The sequence below is a fragment of the Dreissena polymorpha genome, chromosome 7 (genome assembly GCF_020536995.1).
Source record: "Dreissena polymorpha isolate Duluth1 chromosome 7, UMN_Dpol_1.0, whole genome shotgun sequence".
NCBI classification, from domain to species: domain Eukaryota; kingdom Metazoa; phylum Mollusca; class Bivalvia; order Myida; family Dreissenidae; genus Dreissena; species Dreissena polymorpha.
Genome location: NC_068361.1, coordinates 20,396,234 through 20,408,131, shown reverse-complemented (window position 1 = coordinate 20,408,131; position 11,898 = coordinate 20,396,234). Strand labels below are relative to the sequence as shown.

The 11,898-nt window shown below is 36.7% G+C and overlaps 1 protein-coding gene across 3 annotated transcripts; it reads left to right on the top strand.

Annotated features, from left to right (window-relative positions):
• Positions 1-3,875: 3,875 nt before the first annotated feature.
• On the top strand, positions 3,876-11,496 carry LOC127838443 (E3 ubiquitin-protein ligase MARCHF8-like). Of its 3 annotated transcripts, none has more exons than XM_052366233.1 (6): positions 3,876-4,008; positions 6,056-6,221; positions 8,697-8,919; positions 9,279-9,488; positions 10,048-10,200; positions 10,721-11,496. In XM_052366233.1, exons 2-6 carry the CDS (start codon positions 6,067-6,069, stop codon positions 11,018-11,020), a joined length of 1,041 nt encoding a protein of 346 aa, XP_052222193.1. In that variant the 5' UTR covers positions 3,876-4,008; positions 6,056-6,066; the 3' UTR covers positions 11,021-11,496. The 3 variants fall into 3 exon arrangements, with proteins under 3 accessions (XP_052222193.1, XP_052222192.1, XP_052222194.1); XM_052366232.1 differs by lacking the exon at positions 3,876-4,008 and adding an exon at positions 4,744-4,912; XM_052366234.1 differs by lacking the exon at positions 3,876-4,008 and adding an exon at positions 4,745-4,912 and having other exon boundaries at positions 8,709-8,919.
• The last annotated feature ends 402 nt before the right edge of the window (positions 11,497-11,898 follow it).

Below are 11,898 nucleotides of genomic sequence, written 5' to 3'. Positions count from 1 at the left end.
AAGTTTCGTTGCCAAGCAACATCCGGTACTGAAGTGTTGGAGGCCGCTTCCGGAACTGCTTGACGTCGACGTCGGAAGGTTCCGTCCCGTTCAAGAGATGCACGATGACCGAATGGTAGTCCGGCACTGAACACGTTGACAATATATTCACGTGCGCATCAGCAATAATTTAAAAAGAGCTGATGGTTTGTTTGAGTAAGCCGGTTCGTTAATATTAAATTGATGAAATGTATTGTAAATATTTGTAATGTGTTGGTTTGGATACAATGAATTACGGCCGAATGGTAGTCTGGAACTGAATACGTGGTAGAACTATCAACATAAACATCAACATAATTGTAGTCTGGAACTGAACACGTGGTAGAACTATCAACATAAACATCGACAGAATTGTAGTCTGGCATTGAACATGTTGTAGAACTATCAACATAAACATCGACATAATTGTAGTCTGGCACTGAACACGTGGTAGAACTATCAACATAAACATCGACATAATTGTAGTCTGGCACTGAACACGTGGTAGAACAATCAACATATACATCGACATTATTGCAGTTACATGGGACTAGATTATGAGGTATACGGGACGGAAAACAAACAAATAATAATTGCCAAAACGGTGTTTTTGAATAACCCTCTACTTGTAAAAGACAAATAAAAATTTCCTGCAAATCGTCAAATTATTTTGATAAGAAACGAACGTTGAAAACTTGACAGGAGGGAATAAAAACATTTTCAAAATATTGGTTTATCGAAACGTGAGAAGGAAACAAATCAGTTAGTACAAGGTAATTGCTGGGCAATGTTTCGCATGTATAGATATGCAACGCTGTAGTTTATTCATATTAGATTGGATTCCATTTCTAAAAACACTTTACACTACAAAACATTTAGCAGAAAAACATCCAACACGTCCTGGAAAAAAACAAGCTCAATTACTATGCGTAAAGCGTCGTTCAAGAGTCCGAACAGGCTTTTCTGGGACGACAAAATGCGCGCTTCTGGAATTTTTCGTATACAGAAAGTCTCTTCTCAACGAAATTCAAGTTTAACCGGAGAGTGACGTCCCTGATTAGCCTGTGTGGACTGCAGCGGTTAATATGTGACAGAATTGGAATTGGACAATATTTTATGCACACGTTTAACCCTCCTTTTTACCAGAGCGAAGCTGATATATTCACATGCGGATTAACAACTTTATAAGTTCACGTGTTTTTGTAATGAACGCAAATGTTCACGAAAAAGCTCAACCATAATAAATATTAAGTTCATTTGTTGTTTGACATGGATCAGTTATTGATGAGAACCAAATATTTGGAATCTAGAAAGATTGTGATATAGGTCAACTGAAAAAACAACAAATTAAAAGCTGATATTTTTACAATGATTCAAATTCGTATTTAACCAACAATATTATAAAAATTATGCGAAAAAGGTTTAGCATAATTGCTATTTTGTAACATAAAGAAGACTGTATACAGCATTGGACATACGTGCAGTGGAAGCGTCTATTCCAACATTAGCAATTCTCTCAATCGCGTCTAGCACGGCTCTGGTGTCCGCTTCAGTACACACCTGTAATAAAAAACCTGCAATTATACATGATAAGACAGAGAAACAAACAGACAGACATTAATACAAACGGAAATGCAAATATGCATTAAAAACGAAATTTTAAAAAGGAAAAGAAAGCAACAACTCAAACGTTCATGCAAACAAAAATTTGAAAAATAAAACGGTTTCAAAAGTTTAAAATACTTAAATATTAAAGAGAAAACAACGACAACAACAAGACAACAGCATAAAACATAAAAACAAATAAATTTTCTGATATTTTAATAGAATTAAAGAAAAAAAGAAGGTACGTATTGAGAGAAAGAATGTTGAGAAAACAAGTAAGAACAAATGACAGATATATTTCATACCCGTAACAATGAGACCGCGACAACAAACAATATCCAACGATATTCCATTGCTATCCTCACATTGGTCGTTCAAATATTTGTAAACAATGTAATGTTAATACTTAAAATTGTATTCTTAAGCGAGCGCATTAGCTGTCCTAATTATAATAAAAAACTTCAAAAGATAGTTTTGCAAAAAAAATTCGGCGTTTAATGTTATGTTTCGACTGTCGGTTTGAGACCGAACTTTATAGGGGTCCACGGCCTGTGAACACTTCCTGATTTAAAATTGATGAGCATAAACTTTTTAGAATCACGTTGCCTGTCAACGCTTCCTGATTGTAAATTGACACACCATTTTAAAGGGACTTATCAACACACACAATGTGGCATGTATATAAACATATAAAAAATTACAAAGTTAAAAAAAACGCATCAAAACGAGCGAATTCAAAACAAAAGGATATTGAGACGGCACGCGACGCTACAAACGAACGCAATGCTACTGGCAAAAGCAACACAATGATGAACGCGAAAGTTCAGATGAACGCGACGATACGGATAACGCGGCTCTTAAAACGAACGCGACGCTTTGGAACAACGCGACACTTAAAATGCTAAGAATAAGCACGACATTATACATAAACGCGATGCTTCATGTGAACGCGACGCACTTTATGAACGCAACGCAACCGACGCACGAGACGCGACATATGAACGGGACAATATGGATACGAGCGACATGAAAGATGAACGGAGCGCAACGGACGAATTTGACGCTAATAATGGACACGTCAATACGGTTAGTCGGTGCGCTACGGATGAAAGCAACCTGTCAATGAACGCGCTATGATAATACGATGCTAAACAATAAGAGTGACGAACAACTGGGAAGCGACGCCACACATTAAAGTCATATAATAGGCTCTTTGAAAGTTTTTCCGTTTGGTTTATACCAATGTTTAATGCTGCACATGTCTAAAATAACACATTAGATGCCAAACATATGTACAGTCATTAACGTCCTAACACGAAGGTGGTTCGAAGATATAGCCATTTTATTAGGATTATTTCGTCGATTATCAGACTTTAGAATCAATGCCGTCACATTAACAAAACTATGGTACAGACGTGCATTCGGCTCCCTTTGTTTATTTCCATATTTCCATATATCATGCGCGCTCTGGGAAAACAGAGTTTAAATGCATGTGTGTAAACTGTCGTCCCAGACTAGCCTGTGCAGTCTTCATAGGCTAAAATCAGGTAAACACTTTTCGCCAGTATTGGATGTGTGTTAAAAGAGGCCTCATTTAAACGAAAAAATTCATAAAAGCGGAAAGTGGCGTCCTGATTAGCCTTCGCGGACTGTACAGACTACTGTAATATCGGCCGACATTTTACGCACATGCATTAAGCTCCGTTTTCCGAGAACGTGACTCAATAATTGATCAAGAATATGTAAGCCACTTTAAGTCGGGCAACTGGTCTTTTGACTATCCCACATAGTCTGGGCCGGTGCTGGGGTAGTATTCTGTTATGCATGTAACCAAAGTTCGTATCGCGTACGCTATCGCAATGAATCAATTAAAAAGTTGATAATTTATCAAAATATTTGCGGGTACGAAAGTTTTTTATATTCTGGTTGTGATAACATTTGTGTTTCAATGATACATAACTAATAAGGAAGCAGTAATCACGGTTGCAACGGCTAAGATAATATTATGATACTATTTGTGTTTGCACAATTTATGGGTAATAAAGAAGCACTAATCAGGATTAACCACGACTCCCTGTCTATTAACAGTTGAAAGAAAAATCCGTTTTACAGGAGATTTGCTTTATTTGTCAAAATAACTTCGTGATTTACGGTTGACATTCACATGTTTTCGCAAATTAATATCGGCTGAACAAAGCGCATACGTCAGTTAAAGTACACTTTTAAGGCTGCACTTTAGTTTTTGTCAACACGTGAGATTCGATTGAAGTCGATAAAATAGTGACTTTTTTTGTTCCATGATTGGCATGAGCGACATGACCGAGGCAAGGTTTCATGACGTGACCATATGCGTGAGCTGGTTTGAGAGGACAAAAGGAAACGCTGGTAATATTCCGATGACATTTTTGTTTCACGTAAAACTGGTTCTTGTTTATTACGTTATGATTGTTATGCAATACTTCTGTCGAATATGCTGATTTCAGAACATTTTGTTTGCGTTGTTCAAAGTAAATATGAACACATATTAATGAACCTCGCTCTGGGAACATGTAAAAAAGTGTCGTCCCTGATTAGCTTGTGCAGTCAACACCGGCTAATCAGGGACGATACTTTTAATGTTTATGTAATTTTTCGTTTACAATAAGTCTGTTTGTACTGCACATGCTAATCAGGGAAGACGCTTTACTCGCATGCATTAAAACCCGTTTTCCAAGAGCGAGGGGCATACATATTTTTCTAAGCTGCATTATACCTTTTTCGCCTAAAGTGTTTACAGTTACAACTAGCGTCACTTATAAAACCCTTCCTTTCATTTAAAAGTATGTTGATTTTGTAATTATTCTTTCCAGGTAATGCAACTCGGCGTTATTGTGTGTAAAATGTTTTGACGCCCGACACTGCACAAAACAAAAATAAACTAATACAACTTTTACAAAACCAATAATAGCCAGAGGGAATACAATCGATCATGTGGTCTGTTATGGCGGCGAGATTTGATTATTACTCGTTACCTGCGAGTTTCACGTGCACACAAGTATAGTTCTGGCCGGGGGCGATACGGATGAACGGAGATTGCTATATTTACTTTGATTGAACACATTTTACCCGAAAACCGTCATTGCCGTGAACCCATTATTTATAATAATCCGCTATATCAGTAGGCTCAATGTGAGCGTAGCTGTTTTTGTTGTAATTATTGTAGAAGTGGATATCCTTGTGCATACGTTTGTGTTTTGTAATTCAAAATTGTGCACACAAATTGATTGGATCTTATTCGAAACACTCTAAAGTAAGGTATTTAGTAATTAGGTTTTCTATGAGCTCCTAAGTGCAATATATATTTAATTTGTTATTGGATTTTCGTATATTTCCGTATATTTTATGTCCCCCACCACTATAGTGGGGAACATATTGTTTTTGCCCTGTCTGTTGCTTTGTTGCTTTGTTTGTTTGTTTGTTTGTTTGTGCAAACTTTAATATTTGCCATACATTTTGCAATATTGAAGATAGCTACTTCATATTTTGCATGCATGTGTATCTCATGGAGCTGCACATTTTGAGCGGTGAAATGTCAAGGGCAAGGTCATCCTTCAAGGTTAAAGGCCAAATATATGGGTAAAACTCGCTCATTTAATGAACACTTTTGCAATATTAAAGATAGCAACTTGATATTTGGCATGCATGTGTATCTCATGGAGATGCACATCTTGAGTGGTGAAAGGTCAAGGTCATCTTTCAAGGTCAAAGATCAAATATATGAGGTCATAGTGTTTCACAAACGCATCACTTGTTTAAAATAGATTTTTGGAATTTTAAATGCAACAAATATGATACATCCAAGATCCAGTTATTTCATTCATAATTGTGAAATTTTATTCATTAGTTATTACGCAAAATCATTACCACATGTATTAAATTGCTTTTTATTGATGGCTATAAAATGATTTACCGGATTCAATGTGTTTATTGCTTCATGTAAGTTTATTTCGGTACGCTGGACGCGTTCTCGTAAACAGTGTCCGTTTGGCCATTTAATGGCTCCTTCTATTGATATATCCTGTGTTTTAAGATAGAGATGTAAATGTATCACATGCATTTCAATGTACGGGATGCGCCCTTCTAGTCAAGCATATGGTTGCGAAAACATATATGGACCGTGCTCTGAGAAAAGGGGCTGTGCGGACCGCACAGGCTAATCTAGGAAGACACTTTACGCATATGCATTAAACCCCATTTTTTCATAGAGCGCGGCTCATTTATTTGAAGCCAGATCTGTTTTGTTTAACACCACGCACACTCGCACTGGTACAGTATTATACATTGTTATAGTGACCAGAAAACGATCAAGAACTAAACGCGTGTATGCAGTATGCCGCGTTTTATTAAAACACAAATTATACGTAAAAAATAATTATATTAACATTTATTTCAGTTTAAAAAAAAATGAGTGGCATTTCTAGACCACTTCCATTGAGCCCGGTCTGTTCACAAAGCATGCAAGGAATCAGTGACCCGACCAGCCCTTTTCGTCCCCTTCCGCTGAGTCCCGCTTTCTCCCAAAGTACACCGGGACCGCTTGACGACAAGAACAACAACAGGTTAGTTCTTTTAAAAATGAGCCGTGCTCTGTGAAACGGGGGTTTACTGCTTGTGCGGAAAGTGTCGTCCGAGATTAGCCTTTGCAGTCCGCACAGGCTAATCAGGAACGACATTTTCCGTTTAAACTGGAGTTTGCTAAGAAGTGACTTTCCTTAAACAGAAAAAAATCACAAACGCGGAAAGTGTCGTCCCTGATTAGCCTGTGAGGCCTGCCGAGCTAATCTGGGACGACACTTTACGCACATACATCGAATGTCGCCCTTTGAGGTCGACACGAGATCTTCAGTGCGACCACCGTACAATGGACAACGACACAAGACATTTGAACTTTTATCGTCACTCTTTTCTTTTTTTTTCACAAAAATGCATCAAAAATTGAATTTCGTTTGCCTTTATGAATTCACAGAAATCAAAGCACACATAAAAGCAGGAGTCGATCAAAACGCACCAGTACGACATTTAATATGACGTGCGATATTTGCTCACGTGACGGTCGTGTATCTTTGAGCACTGGCGTTCCTAACAAAAATTGTTATTTCTAACCAATAGCATACGATTTTTAATAACTATGTGTAATACTAACAATAATTGTATGATCACTATTGTTTGGTATACATGCATGCTGTTTATGTATGGTAAAGAATTGCGATGTACTGTGTGCAAGGCGTAACACAAATGGGTTTAGCTCTGTTCTTTAACGGTAAATGTATTCGCATACGCAACCATGCATGATTTTTGCAAAATACAATCATTTATTTTATACCTAATGATAACATTTCTGCAGTGAAATAAAAGCAGTGAAAATATACAAATTGTTAATTTTATCGGTGAAAATAGCACATTTTCGGAACTACTGTTTCTATTTTAAGATTATCATATTTATTTATGATCACGAGTGAATTAAAATCGGTATTCCACCGAATCCAATTTCTGCTTTTTTTCACCGTTTACTTAGATTGTAAATGAGATTAACTGAAGAATTTCGCTGGAATAATGACGTTTTTTTGTGTATTGAAATGTATTGAGGCACGCCACGGGAGAAAGGGTAACTTTTCAGCGAAAAGGAAACAGCAATTTATTATTTTCTCGAAAAAGGGGCATAAATGAACCAGAAAATGTGTTCATGTCAGTGTAAGATCGTTTGTTATTTCACGAGTGATTATAGACAAATAATATTTTCCCTCGTGGCTGCGCCATTCGTGAAAATGTATTTTCTATGATCACTCGTGAAATAACAAACGATCTTTCACTGACATGAACACATATCCTCTATATCATATAAATACATATACGCAGTGAGATGAAGTAGGCTTTACAAAGAATTACTGTCTGCAATTCGGATTATCAGCTTCGCAGCCAATCGTGATTATTGTTGTTACCGTTGAGTCGAAAGTAAAAATTTAGTTTAAATATATCATTTGATTCTGCTGAATAAAGAAATATGGTGATTATATGTTTTGAAAGCCTGCTCATTATGTGCTTTAGCTACACGTTTAAGTGAACCGTTATAGAAGAATTTAACACATAATTACGTGAACAAATCTCAATATTGTCACTCTTGAGTTTCCAAAGTATTTATGAATATATCTTTATTTATACTTTAAAAACAATAACCTTATTTTTCCCAATTTATCTTGGGTTACCACTTCTTAGTATAATCAATTATGCAATGTAATTGGTTTTGTAGACTGCGAGGATCAGGTGAAAAAAATGCAAGATCATTGGTAAACATGGAGAAAAAGATAACATATCCATATCAATATTAAATAGGTTTGTAGAACTCAAATGATCACCTATATAATTGATGAACAGAATAAACACAAGAGTTGACTATTTTTCACCTTGCTTGACCCCTTAATATACATAAAAGAATTCCGAATATGATAGTGTACGTTAATACTTTATACAAGATTTCACATTTCAAGGGAAATATTTCAACGTAGTAGGCATTTAAAACAGCTGATACCTGAGTTCACAAGTTTAATTCTTAAATGGCATCAAGCATGACAGTATCGAATGGTTTGTGTTAGTCTTAAAAGGTACAACATTGTTTTAATTATTCGCCTAGACGCTCTGAATAAAACTATATATCCCATTAAACGTGCTTCGTTTATTTCTAAAGCCAAATATACATTAATTTACATTCATTTACAACTTGTTCAGTCACGTACAACTATTAAGACGGTTTTTACATGTTAAAGAAAGTAATTCAACCAAATATTTTCCGTAGTTATCCCTCTAAAATGTAAGATTAATAAGAAAAATTAAAATAAGATATTTGAAAAATGGGTGAATACTATATCAATATATTTGATTTAGCTGTGGTGTAGTGGATATGGTTCCCGCCTTTTGACCAGGAGATCACATGTTCCGTCCCCGCTGTGCGAGCGTTCATTCAAATCTCCCCCAAAATAACTGGTGTATCCCAACTTAACTAGTACGTATTGGTTCTGCTGTGTTCTTTAACAACATAGTTCACCACTTAGCGTGTTCAACTACTCGGGCCCCGTGCTGTGCCGGATCTGTCACGACGACGAGAAGTCTGAGCCGCTCTGGTCCCCGTGTCACTGCCGCGGCACCATCGGGCTCCTGCACATGTCCTGCCTCGAGAGGTGGCTCGGCTGCTCCAACACCACTAAGTGTGAAGTGTGCGCCTTCCAGTTCTGCGTAGAGAAGAAGCCGCGCCCATGGAAATGGGTACCTTCTTCTTCTTCTTCTTGGCGTTCGCGAAAAAAAATGGGTACCGATAGGATTTGCTTTTTTTGCTTCCATTACGTCTCGTTGTATTTTTCAGCTGGTATTAACTATTAATTATATACTATGTTAATAACACGAGTGGTAAAAGCGCTGTGTTTCTTTTTGCGACATGTCTATTAAAAGGAGTTTCGCAAAGCATTAATTGCTTACTACCAAACAACAACTTGCATAAAATACATTATATTCCAGATCACGATTCTGCTTGAAAGTTCTGAATGATTAAATTGAAAAAATAAACGAATAAATCGACCGACTTAATTACTTCCATTTCAAATATTCACACATGGTCGCATTTTCAGTACATGCGGGAGCCTTCTCTCCGCCGGGACAGGCGGTTACTGTGTCGCGAGGTTCTGCTCACCGCGACCCTGGGGCTCATAGTTCTCATCGTGGACGCTCTCTGTTTCACGTTCGCCGATCGCCTGAGGGCTGAGACGAACATTGGCCCCGCCGCCGTGCTTATCGTGATAGGCATGATGACTGTCACGCTGTATGTGGCATGGTTATTGGTATGTGCATTGAACTTTGTTAAAACGCTATTTGTGGCGCACAGTATGGAAAGCATTCAGTCCTTTATTAATGTTTGCGTATATAACGGTTAGTGTTCACAAATTGTTAAAGTGGCGGTTTTTAAAATAATTGTCATGGATTCAAAACATAATGTCAACATTATGTGTAAACAAGCGAGAATACACATGCTTATTTTCCCCTACTGGTTTGCGCTCTGTGAGTCTGTCAGTACGTCAGTCTGTCTGTCACACTTTTCTGGATCATGCTATAACTTTAAAAGTTCTTCATATTTTTTCATGATACTTGAAACATGGATAGATGGCAATATGGACATTATGCACGTCGTTTAATTTTGTTCCTACGTCAAAAATTCTAGTTGCTATGGCAACAAATAAAAAAACAATCTTACAATGGTGGAGCCGGTAGGGGACATATATTGCTTTGCAATAGTCTTGTTTTATAGGGGAGGAGCATAATTGTTATGTTCATCCCATCTTCTTGATTTCTTCAGTATGTTTAACATTTGGCAATATTGACTATTAATAATTACGTTCACAGATATCCGTGCGGCGGATACGGGCACAGATCCGGAAGTGGCACAAAGTCCACCACGTGATCGCCATTCGTCAGAACTCCAGTGATCCCAAGGAACCTAAACGGAAAGTCAAAATATTCTGCCGATTCCCCGTACCAAAGGCACTTCGACGAAAGGTGTTTACTTGGACATTCGTATAACAACATCTCTTCATAGAAATAGTGCATTATTCAAACTTTCAGAGACAATTAATTATGTTGTCTAATATAATAAATTAATAATGCAAATACATAGTTAAAATACTTCATACATGTAAGAAAACTGAATGCAAATTATTGTCGCCGCCACAAAAATGGCGTACCCTTTTCCCACAAAATGCTTTACCGGCTAAATGTTATACTAGATATAATCCTTAATCAATTAGGGTTACACTAAACTATAGAAATCGCAAAATGAAGGCACTATTGATGCTTTATTTGATCAGTGCTTTGATAGTGACATTATTGTGAAATTAAACATTCAAAATGTATGTTAAGGCTGTTAATATTGTATTTAAAAGAAGTTTTACCTAGATATAGCTTGTTAAGCCTAAAAGCGGTATTCTTGCTGATTGGTCATATAAAGTCGTATAAATGAATGTAGAGTATCGAAAATGATTAAATATAGTAAAGCAGCATAACAGTTTTGCTTTTTCAGACAAGAACGCAGTCCAGCCAGCAGACCGAGTCAGACGCCGACGTGTCCGCTCCAGGCTTTCTCGACCTGAATGGCTCCCTTCCGTCCTATAACGCCGCCATGTTCAACCCAGTCGGACCCAAAGAACCGCTACTCGAACACGAACATACTCACCAGATTATCTTCCTTGAGGAGAGTTCTCCCTCGGTTGTTTCCCTTGACGACTTTGAGGAAAGCCAGAGCTTCTATCTTGCCCCAAAAGTCGGCACCACGTTAACATTTAACTCAAAGACGGGTCTTGTGAAGGAAACGAGAGTTTAGTGTCAAATATTTAATGTGAAATGTTTCATGAATGAATGCAATTTTTTCGTTAGCTGTCAGCCTTTCATGTGTACAAATGTGCTTTATAGATAAATAATTTCAATACGTCATAATAAATATATGTTATTTATTCATTGTATTATTATAAACGTAGTCAAATATTTTTTATTTGTACAAAGTGTAAAGAATATTAAGAATTTATAAGAAAGTGTTTTTGTTGGGTGTTACAATAGTGCTATTTATAATCTAAATTTCAAATTGAAGATTGCTGAAACTGAAAACTACAGCAACAATATAATAAAAAAATGCAAATATTGTTTGTCTGCGTTAAAGATTTGTTGTGTTAAATGTCAATTGTCTTCTTGTAACAGTTACGACTTATAAGAAGTTAAATTAAGAGTATACAGTGAGATCGTTAATTTGGAACCGTGCTTTATCTTTGCCCGGAGTCTTACAATTAAATTTATATAAGTCAATGTCTGTTTTTTTAAGCGCAATTTGAGAGGTATTCTATTTATATTTTAATGATAACATGAAAACCATGTCTTTATAAGATGTAAAGGTATTTTATACTACTCACCAAATTGTCGGCTTCTTCGTACTGCCCTGGTTTATGTAAATGTACAACTTCTTAAAATCACTGTTTCTACCACATGGGTTCAAACGAAACTTCACAGATGAATTCGGTGTCATTGTGTGAGGTCACTGACCAAGTCCATTAATTGTGACCTTAATTAAGCTATTTCCTTTTATAACTAAGAAAACTTGGTCTAGGTGAATGTACAAAATCTCCATACCGCTACCTCTACTAGAGATATTGTATTAAATCTTCACATCGGCGTCATTGTGTCCCATACGTGTGACCTTAAATTTCACAA

Bases quoted from the DNA above. Each gene is read 5' to 3' on its own strand.
- LOC127838443 (XM_052366233.1), top strand. From the start codon at position 6,067: ATGAGTGGCATTTCTAGACCACTTCCATTGAGCCCGGTCTGTTCACAA. The intron at 6,222-8,696 runs GTTAGTTCTTTT...TTAACAACATAG, and splicing joins GACGACAAGAACAACAACAG to TTCACCACTTAGCGTGTTCA. The intron at 9,489-10,047 runs GTATGTGCATTG...TTACGTTCACAG, and splicing joins TGTATGTGGCATGGTTATTG to ATATCCGTGCGGCGGATACG.